The 19,277-nt window shown below is 41.9% G+C and overlaps 1 protein-coding gene across 4 annotated transcripts in view; it reads right to left on the bottom strand.

The window, feature by feature from the left end:
• The window catches only part of MTR (5-methyltetrahydrofolate-homocysteine methyltransferase), a 1,497,716-nt gene that overhangs the window by 1,261,286 nt on the left and 217,153 nt on the right, over window positions 1-19,277 (bottom strand). For all 4 annotated transcript variants that reach the window (XM_073627630.1, XM_073627629.1, XM_073627631.1 and 1 more), the window contains one exon: window positions 18,982-19,088. In XM_073627630.1, coding sequence (XP_073483731.1) covers window positions 18,982-19,088 — 107 coding nt within the window. The remainder of the gene's footprint in view (window positions 1-18,981; window positions 19,089-19,277) is intronic.

Here is a 19,277-nt window from a genome sequence, read left to right as displayed (position 1 = left end):
TTTGAGATATACTTTGAGATGCTGCCCCAGGCGTTTCCCACGGACCGAAGCCAAGTAGGTTTTGTGATATCTTTGCTTTCTGAGAGAGCATTGGCCTGGGCAAACCCTCTATGGAAGACGCAAAAACCTGTTGTCTTGAGTTACCCTGAGTTTGTGGCTTCCTTTAAAAGGGTATTTGACATTCCCGCATGCTCTGCTTCTGCTGCCAAGTGCCTCATGTCCATCAGAGTACGAGAACTGTTGCCAATTACGCCATTGAATTCCATACTCTGGCAGCAGAGGTTGCTTGGAACAATGAGGCCCCCATGGATGCTTTTTCTCATGATGTCTCGGATACCATCAAGGATGAGATAGCAGCCCGAGATATACCCACTGAGCTTAACAAGTTGTTCACATTTGCCATCCTCATTGACTCCAGACTCAGAAAGACTGTCTCCAAGCTTTGAAATCCCACCCTTGCCTCCCTCACCTCCCATGCCTCCTGGTACCGAGTCGGTCGGTGAAAATGAACCCATGCACTTGGGCTTCTCGCGTCTCTCTGTGGAGAGAGCCCTTAGGAGAAGGGAGAGATTGTGCCTTTGTGACCAGGCAGGTCACTTTTTGAAGTCTTGTCCTACATGTCCAGGGAACGCCCGAACCTTGAGGTCCTGTCACGGTTTGGTGGCCACCTTAGGTGGCGTTGTTTCATCCCCAGTTATGCATAAGCCCCTGGTTTTGGCTACCCTTTCTTGGGCTGAGTCTTCAGTCAAGATGCAGGCTCTAATCGACTCTGGGCCTGCAGGTCTGTTCATTAATGCCGCCTTTGTATCGAAGCATTTGATTCTGCTGCAGCTACGTGACACTCCACTTGCCATTGAGGCTCTCAACTGGAGACCTCTACAGCCTGCCTATGTGACCCATGAGACTTTTCCGTTGTCCATGGCCGTAGGGGCTCTTCACCATGAGATAATAAAATTCCAAGTTATTTCCTCACCTAAGTTTCCGCTGGTTATTGGTTATCCTTGGTTACAGAGGCACAACGCCTCTCTTGATTGGCTCCGTGCTGAGGTTCTCTCCTGGTCACCACAATGCAGTAAGACATGCTTCCAGAAGGTAGCCAAGGTCCTGTGCACTTCTCTCTCCTCCCTGCCGGAGGAGTACCATGATTTTAGCAATGTCCTTGACAGAGGTCAAGCCGGTAGTTTGCCTCCAAACTGGTCGCGAGATTGTGACAAAACTGGTAGGAGGAGCTTGATCGGCTGATGAGGAAGGAAGTGAGGAGTCTTTTATACTACAGGTTTAGGACGGGGCGAACGCTGGGAACCATGGCTGCAGATTCGGTCTCCAGGAGACATTATCACCCCCCATTTCTGTCCATAAGTATATCAAGGCCTGTTTTTATTGTGCTAACTGAGTGTACATCCATTAAGGAATTTTAAGTTGAAATAAATCTGTTTTAAAATGTTATCATACAATTGCAAGTCTCTATTGTCTTTCACATGTGTTATGAGGAGATTGCCGATAGCCAGGAGGAAACAGTGGCTTGTGATCAGGAAGGAGGAGTGACCTGTGTATCACCATTTAAGCTATAAATAGCCACTACATGAAAGAGGAACCATAGGAGGATCTTCTCAAGCTGATATTACTTATTACAGGCTTTTTTTTTTTTTTTTTTAAAGCCCCTAAGGTGACGGTACACCTGGCGGGGGGGGCGTGTGCACATCGCATGAAGATATCACCATCATGGTTTATATTTGGACTGTTGAAATATTAAGCACGTGCACTTATATTTATTTTTATTTTTATATTTATTTATGTGTGATTTTAATACCTTTATATTATAGGACACATTATAGGATATTTGCATTTAGTTATTAGTTTAAAGTGGTTGTAAACCCTTACAGACCACTTTAACCTACAGGTAAGCCTAGATTAAAGGCTTACCTGTAGGTGCAAGAAATATCTCCTTAACCTACACTGTTATTGAGATATTTTCCTAAAAACAGTCACCGATGTCTACGGCGCATGTGCGCCGTAGACAACGGCGCAGGTGCACTGAGCGTGCCGTTAGTGAAGGCGATCATGCCTCACACGCCCGAGAGGTCATCGAGTGATGCCAGTCACAGCGCCGGAGCAGCGATACCCAGAAGTCACTCCGGGTATCATGGCAGCACGGGGGAGGTGAACGAGGGTCACTTTGGGGGCTTCGATCTAAGGTAAGTAATTCATAATGAGCTAGTATGCTATGCATACTAGCTCATTATGCCTTTGTCCTGCAGGGTATTTTTTTTTAGAGAGGGTTTACTTCTTCTTTAATAGTTATCCAATTTAGATTTATTTTAATTTATTTTTAGCGCTGCACATTTGGTATATTAGTTTGTATTGTCACATTTGGGAAGTGTGGGTAGTGTTAGCAGCTGTTCATTTTTATTTTATTATTTTTATATTTTATATACATTTTTGACTTTAGGATAGGAGTGTGGCATTACTGCATTTTCTTGGCTTTGCCAACTATTATCGGAAGTTTATTTGTAACTGCTAGTCTTTGGTCAAGCCCCTCGGTAACCCACAGTGTTGGTCTCCGGAGTCCATTAAGGCCTTTGAGAGTCTCATGCTGCCTTTGTTTCGGCAAATCCTGATCCTGCCTGTGTTGGCAAATCCTGATCCTGCGTTACCTTTTATCCTTGAGGTTGATGCTTCTGAGACTGGAGTTAGCGCCCTTCTGTCTCAACATCCTATCTCAGAGCGCTATGCATCCTTGTGGCTACTTTTCCAAGAAATTGTCACCTGCGGAGTGCAATTACGAGATTGGTGACAGAGAGCTGTTAGCGATCATTTTAGCCCTGAAAGAATGAAGACATCTCCTCGAAGGTACCACTGTGCCGGTTCTCATTCTCACTGACCATAAGAATCTCACATTCTTGTCTGAGGCTAAACGCCTCTCTCCCAGAAGGAGGTGATGGGTTCTTTTCTTGTCAAGTTTCAATTACATTGTCTCATTCTTACCCGGTACTAAGAATGTAAGGGCTGACCCTTTGTCAAGACAATTTTCCTCCACAAGATGAGTCGGTTCTGGTTCCTGCGATTCCGCCTGACCATATTCTGGCTACGATTCGCACCAGTCTAACTTCTCCTTTGGGTGACAAAATTCTTAAGCTCAGGTCCATGCTCCTCCTGAGAAACCTTGTGACCGCTGCTTTGTCCCAGAGAGTCTCCGTACTGCAGACTTACCATTCTCCCAAAGCTGCTGGCCACCCTGGGAAGAATCAACTCTTTTGGGCCAATTCCCAACAATTCTGGTGGCCTAGTCTACGTGCTGATGTAATCGCCTTTGTAGCTACCTGTTCTGTGTGTGCTCAGAGTAAGACTCCACGACACCTTCTAGTGGGTCTCCTACAACCCATACCCAATGGAGAGAGGCCATATGGATTTCATTGTGGAGTTACCCAACTCCCAGGGCAACACAGTTATCCCTATGGTGGTTGACCGGTTCTCGAAAATGTCTCATTGCATTCCACTTAAGTTGCCCACTTCTAAGGAACTGGCTTCCATTTTTGCTCGGGAGATGTTTCACTTACATGGGCTACCCAAGTTGATTCTAAACCCAACACAATCCGCGCTATCCCCACTCCACTACAGCGATATTATACTCAATAGATGTGAAAAAGCAACCGTAGACAAGTGCTGCAACCAAAATGAACTCGAATATCTAGTTCTGTGCCATATATAATAGATTCAGGTGCGCTACTAGCGTCCCAATGGTTAAAGCTGACCTTCAACTCAAAAACTTCTTAATATTAATGTATTACTTTAGTAACAATCACAATAAAATAAAAGTGAAGTCCCAAAAAAAGTATCAAAAATTATCAAAACAATGTATCAAAAACAAATATGTTTCAAAATAATAAGTGTTTCAATAAAGATAGTCCTTTAGACTAATGGGATTGCTGATCCTTTAGTGTCTGAGCGTGCTGACAAGGCGGTATAAGGACATGCTGACAAAGCGGTAACATAAGGGGGGCCGCTTACCAGATAAGTTGGACCCCTATTACGGGGGTCTTTAGAGCCTCAGAGGTGCCAGGTCTTATAGGCAGGAACAGCTGCTTTCCCTTATGGCTTCGGATCCACCTTGGCTTCTTATCGAGCACCGGGATGATCTCAACTTGACCGATGCCGCTAGGTGATCTCAGGTGTCTTCAAGGTTTCACCAATGTCGGGGCTTGAGGACTCGAACAGCTGATTTCATCTGCAGTTAGGAATCTGCCCTGGGTTCCTCCCAAACACTGGGATACCCTATCGTGAGCTGTGCTCCTGTGTGATCCCTCGTTAGTATATTAGGGATAAAACAGAAAAATCCTCCATGGTGAAGTACATAAAAGTTTCTCTTTATTTAAAAATCATGGATGGCTGACATCAAAATTAGAGCAGAAAATTTCAAAATGGACAGCTTGGCTGCGGCAAGGCTTGCCCAGCTGATGTGTGGTGACGTCAGGTCCCGTGGCCATAAACCCGCTCATTTTAAGAGAAAAGTGGCCGGTCATGTGAGTGGCAATCAGCACCGTGAAATCAGGTACACAGTGGCATTGCATGGCTTAACCACATTAAGCATTGTGCAGGATACATTAGTGTCCCCAAGTAAATAGATAAATTGGGATTTGGCTTAGTTTCTGGGAGCGGGTGGAGATACCTTATGATTACTTCACTTTGTTTTCATGGATTGCTTTGTGTCAGATGTAACCAAGGATATGGGGCTTATGGCTAAAGTGATACTAAAGTCTTTTTTTTTTCGTTAAAAATAACAAACATGTCTATACTTACCTGCCCTGTGTAGTGGGTTTGCACAAAGCAGCCCAGATCCTCCTCTTGTTGGCTCCCTCTTCAGTGCTCCTGGCCCCTACCTCCTGTTCAGTGCCCTCACAGTAAGCAGTTTACTAAGGGTGCAGCTCTGTGTATCCATTCAGACATTCAGCCATGGCCCAGCCCTGTCCCCTTTCTCTCCTCATTGGCTCACTGACAGCAGAGGGAGCCAAATGGCACCACACTGCTGTCTCAGCCAATGAGGAGGGGTGTCCCGGACAGCAGTTTCTCTCATGCAACATCGCTGAATCTAGATGGACCTCAGGTATTAGGGGAGATGCTAAACTTTTTCTCTTAATGCATAGAATGCCCAATCGGAGGGGGCAACCTGTCTAGGAGGGGGGAGCGTGAGCCTGCGAGGTCACACCACCACTGCAGTACGAGTGTAGTGGTGAGCTGGCTGGCACTTTGATTTTAAAGTGCATTGTATTGTTTTTCCTGTAAGTGTTATTAAAATCTTTTTTTAAATGGAGAGCACTGTTGCCCTTTCGTCCCATTTAATATATGATATAATTCAAGTTGAAGTGGAAGGAGAAGGAATCGACATCCAGAGTTTGAGGGAGTGGAGGTCTGCTGTCTTGGGGGACTAACATCAATTGGAGAACACAGATGAAGCGTGTTATTGTGTTGGAGGTGAGCAGGTTTTTCACCTGGTGGTGGATGGGCACTTGTCACGAGAAGTGGAGAGATTTATACACAGAGCATGGTTATATAATTTGTTTTAGCAGGTGAGGTGGAAGCACCTTATAGTGTTATAAGCTGGCAACACAGTACAACATGTTTATTATATTGTGATTTTTCACAGCGCAGATTGAATAAGGACACATTAAACCAACATGTCTTTATTCTTAATGGATTTCTGTTTGAAACTTCGTGCTGCGCTTCATTTATTCCTAGGAAATTACTAAAAAAATAAAAATAAAAAAAAAAAAAACCTGAGGTGCGACGGTTGGAGGTGGGATTATACAGTCTTACATTTTGTTTGCTTGTGTTTAAACCCCTTGGAGGCAACAGCATAAACCACATGTCTAACACTTTCTACAAATCTGCATCCTTCATTGGATAAAGAAATGGAGTTTATGATATACCATGTCCTAAAATTATAGTGGTCATTTACATTCTGCTCTCAAGGCTAACAGTAATGTAACATGTAATGAACTCTCATTTAAACCTAAAATTCCTACCGTCAAACCAACAGTTAAGCTTATCACGAGACTTTCATCTCACCATGTTAAACTTAGAAACGTTATGGCCACCCACTGGCACCTGCTTTGGGAGGATCCAGTCTTAAATACATTGGCCAAAATTCTGAAATCTTTAGGCGAGCCAAATCGTTTTGTGACAAACTTGTCTCTAGCCACTATACTGGGGGCAAAGAACGTCCCCCCCCCCCCCCCCCCAAACAACCTCAAGGTGTTTCAAGATGTAGGAGATGTACAACTTACACACTTCCTAAAGGTGAAATCTTTCACCCTAAATTTTCTGCAAGCTGCGATACACAGGGTTTAGTTTACCTTGGGATATGTAAACACGGGGCTTTTTATGTGGGGAAGATGGCCAGACAACTGATACAGAGGATAAATGACCATGTGCACTATTCGGGTAACGGCAAGATGCTTACCCCAGTCAGCCGGCATCTAGATCTTTATCATAAGTTTGACACATCCTCAGTCTCATTTTTTGTTCTGGCCGTCGTCCCCAAAAACCCAAGAGGCGGAGAGTGGGATAAGCTCATTCTCCAGCAAGAAACCCTCTGGATTGAGTGTTTAGCTGTGATTTATCATCCGGGATTGAATGAAACTCAGTCCTATAAACCCTTCCTTTAAACTGTTGCTGTGTCCATCTCATTGCTTCCTTGGCTCCCTTTCATTGGTTATGTTGTCTTGCTCTAAACTTTAGTTCTCGGTGCATATACTGATTCATTCAATGCTTTATCTGCATTGTTGGTTAGAGCTTGCCACCATCCCGTTGTGTGTCTTGTTCTATTGGTCTTTCAATCCCTCTAAACCTACAACCATGGAGACCTAATATTAGTTGAGCACAGTGTTATGCAACATAGGTCTCTATGCTGAATTCAGGGTTTTGGGTGTTTGCAATTTTGTTTTTTATATTATTTGCTACAAGGAATGTTTTGTTTACATTCCCCTTTATACTATATTCTATAAGCATGTTGCTTTGTTTTCGTCCAGCTGGGTGGTGTGCCCACTCTCGCGGCCCCCCGGGGGGGGGGGGGGGGGGGGGTTGAGGTTCCCTTGCACTTCCCTGTGTGGCCACCCTGCGCAGCGCACCTTGTCCCCTTGTTTGACCAGGTGTGCCGCGATTGGCGTAACTGCTTGGGTGTTGTATCGTCCCTCTGTGGTCCGCCTCTGCTGCCATTTCATTGGCCGCTCATTGCTGCGTCTATCGGCGCATGCACGGCAGCCTGTGGTCAGGCCGGACGGCGTCACTTCCGGTTTGTAGTGACACATTTCTGACCAGGGACACATACATAAGGGCTTGCCCTCTGGCTCAGTCAGGCTACACTAACCAACCCTGAGCACACACGGCGTCCATTTTCCTCCAGTCACCATTACTTTTTCCTTTTGAGGTAAGATCAGCTGGCTATACTTAGCATCCTTGGATCCCTTGATTTTTAGCCATATTTATGCTACCAGCAACACAATTTTGCTTTGGCTTTCTTTTTTTTCGGCTATTAGGTGATCGATCAATTAAGCCAAATACCTTCCCTCTGAACCTTCTACCCTTGTGTGTGCTTAACGCTTCTTCTGGATGTTATGCTTACCAGCCTTATATAGTGCTGAATTTATGCCTGCATTGAGCACTTAGTAAGCCATTCTAAAATAGTTATTTACGGGTATACCCCCCTTCTTTATATGGCCGTTTCTATGATGCTTGTAGTTGGAATTTATGTGTGCATATGACTCTGAATTTTTGCACACACGGGTACTACACTTTTTTCATTTTTTTTCTTTATAGATTATTTTTGTACTGCTGGCATCACCTGCATTTACGTATAATCTCTACATTTCTTTACTTTTACGTAAACTTCAACTATGCAAGTACCTATTTTCTATAAAGCAACATATAATACATATTGCCCTTATATCTTACCCGATACCATCTCAAAAATATGTCGACATGTTATAATGGTTTGTGTCCCCATAGGGGGGGGTTTGCTTCTTGTCCCTTGGTAGCCAATTGTTCTTGGCCACACATCCTGCTGGACCTCATCAAAGTGATTGCTTTCATTGTTTACATCTGGTTATGTTTTATGTTGGATACTATGATTTATTTATATGATGCTTTTCTACACATCTATTAGATATGCAAGCTCCTGAAGAAGTACATCAACACGCACAACATATAGAGCGATTTTTCTGAGAGACCTCTTACTGCGACTCAACCACTTCTCGTATCTAATAACCACTGGATGTATATTGTTATTACATGTTAACATTATTGCGCATTTTCTATGTGGTATTTATGTATTAGGGGCTATACTAGAGTCTGTGAGGTCGCTTAAACATATTTTTTAGTGTGTTTGTATATAATGGTTTTAACTTTATCTTAAAACTTATCTTAACTTTACAAGTAAAAAACTATTTTTTTAACAAATTTACACGTGTGCCTACAAAGTCCATATTCTTACCTTATTCTCTAACAATTACTGGGACGTTAGCACACTTATCTGTGTATCCAGTGTCACCCTGTGTTGATACATTAAAATCCTTATTTTTTTTAAGGCTGACAGTATGACAGCAGACACTCTTAGTTCTGTGAATTTGCACAGAGATTTATAACGTTCTAAACATACTATGGTCCAATGAATGCAAACTGCAGGAAAAAAAGCTAAAGTGCATTACAACCACATTTAGACCCCTTTCACACTGGGGTGTTTTTTCAGGCACTTTTGGACTAAAAATAGCGCATGTAAAGCACCTAAAAAACACCTCCCCTGCAGCCCCAGTGTGAGAGCCCAAGTGCTTTTACACTGGGGCGGTGCGCTTGCAGGACATTAGAAAAAGTCCTGCAAGCAGCATCTTTCGGGCGGTGCCAGAGCTGTGTATACATCGCTTCTCCACCGCCCCTGCCATTGAAATCAATGGGCACCGCTGCAGAAGCGCCTGTAAAGTGCTTCGGCAGCGGCGATTTGCAGGCAATTTTAACCCAGAAATAATCATTTAGGTTTGGCAGGTTTCCCCTCTTATAGTTCTCAAAATGAAGGCCAAAACGATATTAAAAAAAAAAAAAAAAAAAAAAAAAAAGGCAAGGCAGCAGTCAATAGTGTAACACTGTTTATTTAGGGACTAAAAAAAAAATGATTAAAATGCACTTACAGGTCTTAAAAGGTGCTTAGGCCACAATAAGTAACGGACCAACCCCTGGCAGCGGAAGTGATGCAAGAAGCTCCGCCCAATGTATATCATCAGTCTAACGCAATGGTGCTCAACCTTTTGAAGAGCAAGGGCCACTTGGTGATTTGGTAACCCGTTGTGGGCCACAATCAACTATGGGCCTTTATCACCCCCCCCAAACCTTGAATGTAAATGAGCCCTTACTATCCTGAGCCCCCTATTAATCTGCTTTCACACTGATGCACTGCGGCTGCACCTGTCTAAGATGGAGTGCATTTGGTATCCCTCCACCTGGGACAGGACCCACTTATTTTTAAGGGGTCACAGATGTCTGTTGAGTGAGATGTCAAGAGGGGAGCACGAATGAGCACCTTTGTGAACTGTTTGCACATAGATCCACATCATATGCGGATGTATTTTGCACCTTAAAATGGATAAAAGACACTCCAAAAAAAAAAAATGAGGAAGGTGTCATAGTGCAGAATTTAATTTATAATGGTTTTCTGATGAGGATTATATTATGCACATTTATAACTTTTTGCAACTTGAATTGCATTTCACATGGATACCGTATTTTTCCCTGTATAAAAGATGCCCATGTATAAGATGACCCCCACTTTTCCAACCCAAAATTAAGAAATCAACATTTTAAACATAAAACAGAACATATTTTTAATTAGTAATTACCATAGGTAACGTTTACAGAACAGTATATGATGCAGCATATCGCTTTATTCAGCCTCTGTTGCATCACTGCTCTCCATAGCTACTAGTTCCACACAGAACTTCTTTAACTTCTATTGCATCACTGCTGTCTTCTGAATCACTGTCTATATATGTGAGATCATACTCAGTTTCGTCCATGGTATTTCTTGAAGGACTTCAATCACCTCGTTTGATGCCATACTACAAGTTTGGGACCCAATTGTAGACCTCAGTAATGGTTGTTTTTTCCACTCTACCTGTCGGTGTCAAGTTATCACCTGCTTTTTGCATCCATCTACTCCATTCTTTATTCAAACGTTGAGTTTAGCCTCACATAACATTGAGTAAATAACAGTAAGGGAGTACCATCATCCAGGTTGACATATATGATTGGGGAGGGTGAAGATGTGGGGGTAGTTGCCAAAGTTAACCCATACACGTAGACACCCAGGGAGAGTTAAATGGATTTTCTTGGTACTGATATAACCACAAACTTGATTAATAAAATACAAAATTTTATTCTGTAACAATGTACAAACAATATCTTAAAAACACAGAAATGCATACAAAAACAATTTGTAAAATATAGTATAGTATACACCACACAGAACTAACTAATAGCAGGTTTCCCCGTTACAGTTTCTGTTAGGGTGAGGTATAAATATTCCTCAAAGACACTGTGGTTGTTTTTAGGGGCACAATTCAACAATACTTGAACAAGAAAGAGCTGCATAATTGAGCTGCCAGATGGAAGGCTTTACTGCGCCAATGCCACACAAAAATGAGGCATGTCAAGGTGTTGTTGGGTATATTGTAACCAGGCTTTTTTGTGAAACTTGTACAGTAAAGGCTTCTCTCTGGCAACCAGTGTTAATTTTAGTCTTAGGACTAAAATGGCATTTTAGTTTTAGTCCCATTTTAGTCTTCTGCAATTGTTTTACTTTTAGACGTATTTAGTCAATCCCTTCGGTCTGATAATGAATACCAGAGACTGACGGTTGCAGCTACTACTGTAAAAGATATATATGCAGCTTTATTGAGACCAAGATCTCCTGGAACGGTTGACTAATGCACCCACCACTCGTGGATCTCCTGCAGCGGCTGTGACGAAAATCAATGGATCACGATGATCCTGTCTAGATGCCGGCGGCGGTAATTGCTTTTCAACTGCAGGATACAGTGAGATGTATGATGTCCCTTCACTGCTGCTAATTTAACCAGTTCTATTCAACCAACACAATATTTTTGTTACATTCAAGTTGATACAATGTGTCACTAATTTACGAACTTTCCATATGTATATTTCCTAACATGGAAGTTGTTTCTGCAACAAGCTAGCTAAACGAGATTTATAAGGAACTCTCACATCACAACAGCACCAGTCACCAATCATCCTTTAAATCTACACTGAAGACAAATTACCCTGAATACTTTATACATTGACTATGAGGTCTATTTAACACAACTACCGGTGTTTTCTTTTGTACTTCAGGATATCCATACCAGTAATCACATCTGATTGATTGATCGATTGTGGTGTGTGTGTGTGTGTGTGTGTGTGTGTGTGTGTGTGTGTGTGTGTGTGTGTGTGTGTGTGTGTGTGTGTGTGTGTGTGTGTGTGTGTGTGTGTGTGAGAGAGTGAGTGAGGTTTTTTGAAAGGTGGATTTTGATGGTGGCCACCGCTGTCCCCCCAAGACACTAGGTCTTTTTAACATGTATTGGAATTAGAGGTACACGCTTTTTGTATTTTTGCATTAATATATTGCTGTAAGTTTTGAGCTAATCATCTTGGCTAAGATATTTTTTCTACAAGGATAATCAATAAATGATTTATAGCTTTACCACCGACTTGTCCCCTTTGAAGAATTCCTGTGTGAATTTCACAAATTTGTTTCTGCTATTATATTTTGAATTCAGAGGACAACTAATCTGGGGGTTTCTAATAATCAATTAAGTTCTTGGAGACACCCCAATTAGACGGTGGAACCGGGTGAATCTCGGCAGGGCGAGGCTGATTCATAGCCAATTAGTGCCCATTAGAGAACACCGGATGCTATAAAAGGAGGAGTTTTCTACCCTCTCCCTTCTGGTTTTTGTTTATAAACTGCAGTGGAAGTTTGCTGGGGTGGGGGACTGGACAGAAGATGGATCTGTCAACCCATGCAAGGGCTGTATTTGACTGCACAGGTGGTTCAAATTCATGTCAACTGGGATGCAGTAGCTGCACGGACACAGCCGCAGGTCCACTCACACAAATGTCAAATTGGGGCCAGTGGCTGTATCTATTCAGCTACTGCATCCCAATTTACATGAATGGGACTCCACGCAAATACCTGTGCATTTTGTGCATGCAGACATGACCATCGCACAGGTGTATGCATTGATATGCCCTGTGTGAAAGAGGCCTAACAGATGAGAAATCAGCACAAAGGACACAACCTACTGGCCAAGTTGTAACCCTTCTGATTTTTCTTTTTGTGATTTTGTCTGCACTTAGGTTAAAAAGTGTCTGAACTCACACATGTCGGCTAGGCTGTCATGAGGACGTGATGCGCCTAACAGAGGGAGGGGCCTGACTGGGTTGCCGATGGAGGTGGTACCCGCTGAGTGAGAGGCAGAGGTGTATCCATAAATGAAGACCCAGCACTCCCCCCGGAAATCTGCCGCAGATCCTCCATTTAGCCTGTGAGATAGGCAGATCACTGAGCTATGGTGGAATGTCGGAGAACTGAGTCCTATGGCCTCCCCTCCTGCCCGACACCCCCCCCCCCCCCTACCTGCTGCTGGATCTTGCCGACTGGAGCACGACCCCGGTTCAGCGTCAGCCAAAACAGACGTCCAGGTCGGACAAGAGGCAGCGTGAGAAGCTAGGGAACAGCTGTACTGCGGATTCCTCAAAGCGCTAGGTCAGAGGCAGCGGATGCAGTAAGGTATCATTGCAATTGAGCTATGGTTTGAACTGTGCTAAATCCTGATATAGCATATATCTGCTTATACCAGCATATACCTACAAATACTCGCATATACCTGCATTGGCCTGCATATACCAGCATAACTCTATATATATCAGTAGATACCTGCAAATACCAGCATATACCCGCAAATACCAGCATATACCTGTATGTACCTGTACATATCTTGAACAGTACTGGAAAGCGCTACAGCATATACTTGCATATTTTTGCATATACCTGCACATCTCTGTATATAACAATACCTGTAACAGCCATAATAGCTGCTTATATCTGCATATACCAGCATAAACCTGCTTATATCAGTACTGATCTGTATACACCTGCAGAGGCTAGCACATACCTGGAAACACCTGGATACTTTTGCATAAACAAGCATATCCCTGTTTTCTAGTATTCCCTGGGCCTGTACATCAGTGTATCAGACGATCATATGGACACCTATCCTCTCAAACTAACCTATCTGCATACCTGCTAGCATGCATAATCGTTAGCCTGCGGGTCAGTGTAAACCAGCTACCTTTTATTACACGCTCCAGGCTATACACATGGATTTGATCTCCGTCTACATGCTTGCTTGAATGTACTTTAAACCTGCTGTTACCCTTGTTTTCAACCTCAAATTTTTATATTTGCGTATACCTGCATAAACCAGCATAAATCTGAAAATACCAAAAGATACTTGCATATACCTGCAAATACCAGCGATGCCAGTGTTTCCTAGCATACATTTGCATGTTCCAGCATACACCTTGAACAGTGTTAGAATTTGCTACAGTTTATACCTACATATACTTGCAAAATATCAGCATTTATCTGCATATGTCAGCATATACCTGTTTACATTTTTGAACCGTACTGGAATACGCTACAGTTTTTACTCACAAATACCAGCATCCGCAACATCTATATATAAATCGCATGTATACGCATACACAAGCATAAAACTGCATGGGTTAGCATTTCTTGGCATATACTTGCTAATATCAGCACAAATCTACAAAAGACAGTATATACCTGTATATATTTGGATATACTTGCAGATTCCAGCATATATCTGTTTCGCAGTACTCCCCTGGTCCGTATATACGTGCACTGGATGATCAATAACCTTACTGACTGGTATCCTCATAAATCAGCTGGCCTAAATACCCGCTTTCCTGTATAATCGCTAGCCTGCTTGCCTGTTTGCCCAGTTGCTTCCTATTATAAGTCCTTAGTCATATAGATGGACCAGACTCCAGCCTGCATGCATGTACAACAGTATTTTAAACCTGCTGTAATATTCATGTGCAATCTCAGCTTTCCTGCAGACCTGTTCTAGCCATATGCTTATTAAACACGTATAATATAATGTCTGGGGCCATCGACCAGAAGGCAGGTTAAGAATTATTACAGCTTGAACAATCGCAACGTTTTCTTTAAGGAAGAAATAAAAGATACTAAACTGGGGAAACGCAAAATTACGATTAAAAAAACCAGCATAAAAGGCAGGACCTCGAAGGGAAGCGACCCTAAAACTCCTAAGGAAAAATAAACACTAGTACGATCAAACAATACCTGACAAAAGGAGACAAGCCCTAAGAGCCCAGGACATGGAAAACAACAACAGCAGGTGAAACAAGATAAGAAAAGAACTTGATAAAAAGAAAGATCTCCGACCTCTCCAGTGAAAATATAAGTACAGAAAGTGAACTAGAGACAAGCAAAATGGACGAATGGAGTGCAGGTGCCCAAATTCCAACAAAACTAGAAATGTCGGAGATGTTACTGAGACTAGAAAATTCAATTAAAGGGTAAATTACTGCACTGCGAGCAGATCTGGGACAGCTGTTAACACAAGTGGAAGGGATGGAAGAGCGAACAGACAATCAGGCCCAGGAACTTAGTAAACTAAAAGATCAAGTAAAAACAACGCAAATAAATCAGAGAATTCTTTATAAATTTTAAGACCAGGAAAATCAAGGTAGAAGACAAAACTTGAGAATCCGTGCTCTCCCAGAGGAAAATGGTGAAGATTTGAGGAAAATCATGAAGTTAATATTTACCCCTTGCTGGAAAAAGGGGTTAATGAAAGCCTTAATATTGATAGAATCCACCAGGTTAGAAAGCCTAAAAATATAGCAGCGGCTCGCCCTAGAGACATTATGGTTAGATTCCAGAAGTATGAAGAAAAAGCAGAAATTTGGAGTAAAATGAGGGGGAAGACCTCCTATAAAGTAAGAAGGGGCTGAGCTTCAAATCTTTACAGACCTAGCACCTGAAACACTTGCCAGGCGACGACTCCTCAAACCACTTCTAGAGCAAATGCGAACATCGAATATCAAGTACAATTGGGGATTTCCGGCATGCTTGATAGGCTATATAGATGGCAGATTCTCAAGATTAAGGTTTCCGGAAGATCTACAGGAATTTTGTAATAAATTGGACTTACAAGACCCAATGATACCAGTTTGGTCGGAGGGAGAAAATCTCCTATAAGATGATGGACATTAATAAAAGCTTTTTAAAGTGTTTTTTTTTTTTGTTTTGTTTTTTTAGGGAAAGTAGAAAACGTTTGAAAATATCTAAAAATAGGGAAGGGTCTATGGTGAGCGGGGGTGGAGATGGGGGAGAGGAGGGAGGGGGTGGAGTAATGGGGGTCTGGGATCAGCTACTTTGGGATCATTAGTGCACTCCCTGCTCATTACCCCCCGCACTCAAGGGGAGCGGGAGGAGATGGGAATAGGGGACAGGGTCAGAGCTGCACCTCAAGATAGTAGAACCACCGGTGGAAATTAAGTACAAATCCATCCTTGGTTCAGAGGCCAGAATGGGCCTAAAAAGAGGGGGGGGGGGTATGGGGATGGAGGGGGCGAGAGGAGGGAGGCACCTCTCAAATAAGTATAGTAACTATTAGTAGAAGACAATAATTACATTTTTGACATACAACGTTCGCAGACTGAACACTCCCACTAAAACATAAAATTTTGAAAGAATTAAAAAATTCTATGGTGCAGAAGTAGTGTTCCTACAGGAGACAAATATTAATTTTCTAAAGACTTCCCGACATGGTACTATGCCTACTCGACAACAAAGAGAGCTAAAGGGGTGGCAATTGGTTTCGCCGCTGGGGTACGGTTCAAACCGGAGGAAAGGATGACTGACCCCGAAGGCAGATACCCGTTTTTGAGGGGCTGCCTAGGTGAAATGGTATGTACATTGGCAGACATCTATGCCCCCAATAGGAACCCAATAAAATACCTTAAAGAGGTTATGGGGAAGTTAATGGATTTTAAGAAAGGAAACGGGATAATGACTGGAGATCTGAATTTTTGCATGGAACCCGGACTGGATAGTACGTCCCGTGTGCAGGGGATTAGAAACGAATCACTAAAAATTATTAAAACAGAAAATGTACTAACATCAGATGTTAGATGTACGTGGGGGCAGTCGAGAGATCGATCGGCTTCCGACATCGCTGGACCCTGGCACAGGTAAGTGTTCATTTATTAAAAGTCAGCAGCTGCAGTATTTGTAGTTGCTGGCGTTTAATATTTTTTGTTTAAGTGGACCTCCTCTTTAAAGGACCTTATGGCACAAGCTACGAAAAAGGACATTCAATAGAATCTTAAAAGACAGATATCAATGGGGAAATAAAACAAGTAAACATATTGCCAGGATGTTAAAAAAAAAAAAAAAAATAATAAATTACATAGAAAAGATTCAAAATAAACATGGGGAAATGGTACATAAGACAAAAGGAGATACCGAATGTGTTCAAATGTTATTATGGGGCACTGTATTCAGTAAACCATAAGGGGCAACAGGACAGAGATAAAACAGGAAAAAAAAAAAAAAAAAAGTTTTTAGAAAGAGCGGGGCTTCCCCAAATATTCGAAAGTGACAGGGGTTTGCTAGATAAACCTATAACTGAGAAGGAAATTAATAAAGCATTACAAGATTCTGCCCCGGGAAAAAGCCCTGGACCAGATGGGTTCACGACTTTTTACCTAAAAAAGCAGGAAGGAGATTTTAGTACCTAGGTTATGTCAATGCATGAACGGACTGGGAGTAGAATATGAAATGAGTATAGAGGCCCTGATGGCTTCAAGAACAGTCATCTTGAAGGAGGGGAAAAAGGAACACTTTGTTCCAACTATAGGCCAATATTCCTGCTAAATGCCGATACGAAACTATACACAAAAGTTTTAGCTACAAGGATAAAAGACCTGATGAAAGAACTAGTTCACCCTGATCAGGTCGGGTTTATCCCAGGGAGGGAGGGGAGAGATAATGGAGTGAGAACTTTGCTCCTCCTCCAGGAAATTAAAAATGGTGGGTCCCCAGGTCTATTCTTGTCGATAGATGCTGAAAAAGCCTTTGATAGGGTAGACTGGGGACTCATGATCAAAACATTGGAATTTATGGGACTGGGCCCAAGAATGATCCAGTGGTTCCAAGTATTATATAAACAACCGACCGCAGTTATAAAAATTAACAGGGGGGAATCCCCCTCCTTTGAAATGAAAAAACGGGACGAGACAGGTGTGCCCCCTTTCCCCGCTGCTTTTTATATTGTCTCTGGAACGCCTCCTTGCAACGATCCGGTCCAACTCGGATATAGGCAGTATTAATATTGGGGACGAGGAACACAAATTTTCCGACGATGTGTTATTCTACATATCCAACCCCAGGATAACATTGCCAAACGTACTTAAAAACACTAAAACAGTTACGGAGAACTATCAAATTTTGAAATAAACCTTAATAAATCCGAGATTCTAAATATAAATATAAGTAAACAGGAAGAACAGTTTGCAAAAGGAATTTCAGTTTCCATGGAGGGTTTAAAATACCTAGGAGTAAAGTTGGCGACTTCCTTTAAAAAAAATATATATCTAAAGTAAACTATATCCCTTTATTAGATGAAATAAAAAATTAAATTAAAAAAAAAAAATGTCATCAAGACCCCTTTCCTGGACCGGGCGAATCAACGCGGTTAAGATGGTCTTACTACCGAAGATCACATATAAGTTCCAAATGCTGCCCATAGCATTACCGCATCATTACTTTAAAAGCATTAAAAACTATTATAATGAAATTTATTGAGACAGGGGAAAAAACAAGATGGCCTATTGGTCCCCGACGTTAAAAAAAATATTATGCAGTGGTGGAGTGGGCAAGGGAGAAAAGTGAAAAACGATGGGGTAATATAGAAAAAAAATGTGTGGAACACGGTTAAGTAGTATAATATGGAACCCTTCACAACACAGGGCATTGGGAGTAAAAACGTACACGAGATGACACGAAATGCACTTAAAATATGGGATTTGACCCATAAACAAAGTAAATGGATATATAATTCACCTTTAATTTTTTTGAAAGATAATGATTTTATAACAGGGAAAAGGACAATAGGAGGTAATTGGACAAAAAGAGATAATGCACAATTAAGGGACATAATTAACAAAGGGAAAATAAGCACATTTTTAGAGTTACAACAAAACACGGACTTGATGGTGATTAATGAATGGCACTACCTCCAGTTGAAGCGCTTTGTAGAGAATTTGCCTCAACCAATAAGAGCAGGAGACAAATTAACGCGACTAGAGCGGCTATGTATAGCTGGAAATGCAAAAAAGGATATCTCTCGGCTATATAAAATATTATTGGCAAACGATGAACTGGAGGTACCGCCATTCATAAAAAAATGGGAAAAAGAATTGGGGTCACTTGGATACAAACACAAGATTGGGAAGATTTTGAAATGAACACATAGCTCTGCCATAGATATTAAGACGGCTGAAATGAATTATAAGTGCCTGACAAGGTGGTACGCTACCCCAGACAAATTAAATACCAACCGGAGAAATCTCAGGAGTGCTGGAGAGGCTGTAAGGATGTTGGAACGATGGCCCACCTGTGGTGGAATGTGGGATTGGTTTATTGCCATAGAAGGAACATATGAAATGGAGGGCTTGAGATTTAGTGGGTTGGAAGAAAGAGAGAGGTCGATGGATAAGTGGGAATAAAATAAATAATTAAAAAAAAAAAAACTGTAAAGTTTACAAAAGAAGCCTTGGACAAGAAAAAGTCAGACAACCAGTGGTCTTTTTATGGTTATCACTTACTTTAGCATTTGCTGTATCAAAAATAGTCTCTACAAGCAAAATGTCCACACCACCATCCAGGAGGCCTCTAGCCTGTTCTGCATAGGCATCCACAAGTTCATCAAAAGCTAGAAGAAAAGAAAAAAAAAAAAAAAGTTGAAGTTGAGTTAAAGAGTATGTATTGCTCCTTGGAGTTGAAGCGTGGAAACAAAATTCCCAAGTAAAATTATGTCACAAGAGTATACTGTTCTAAAATAAGATAAGATGTTATGTAAATATGTATATGAGACACAGATCGGTAGACTAAGGCAGCGGTC

Source organism: Aquarana catesbeiana, linkage group LG04 (assembly GCF_042186555.1).
Source record: "Aquarana catesbeiana isolate 2022-GZ linkage group LG04, ASM4218655v1, whole genome shotgun sequence".
NCBI lineage: Eukaryota > Metazoa > Chordata > Amphibia > Anura > Ranidae > Aquarana > Aquarana catesbeiana.
The sequence above is the reverse complement of the archived record's forward strand: the minus strand, read 5'-3'. Positions and strand labels throughout refer to the sequence as shown.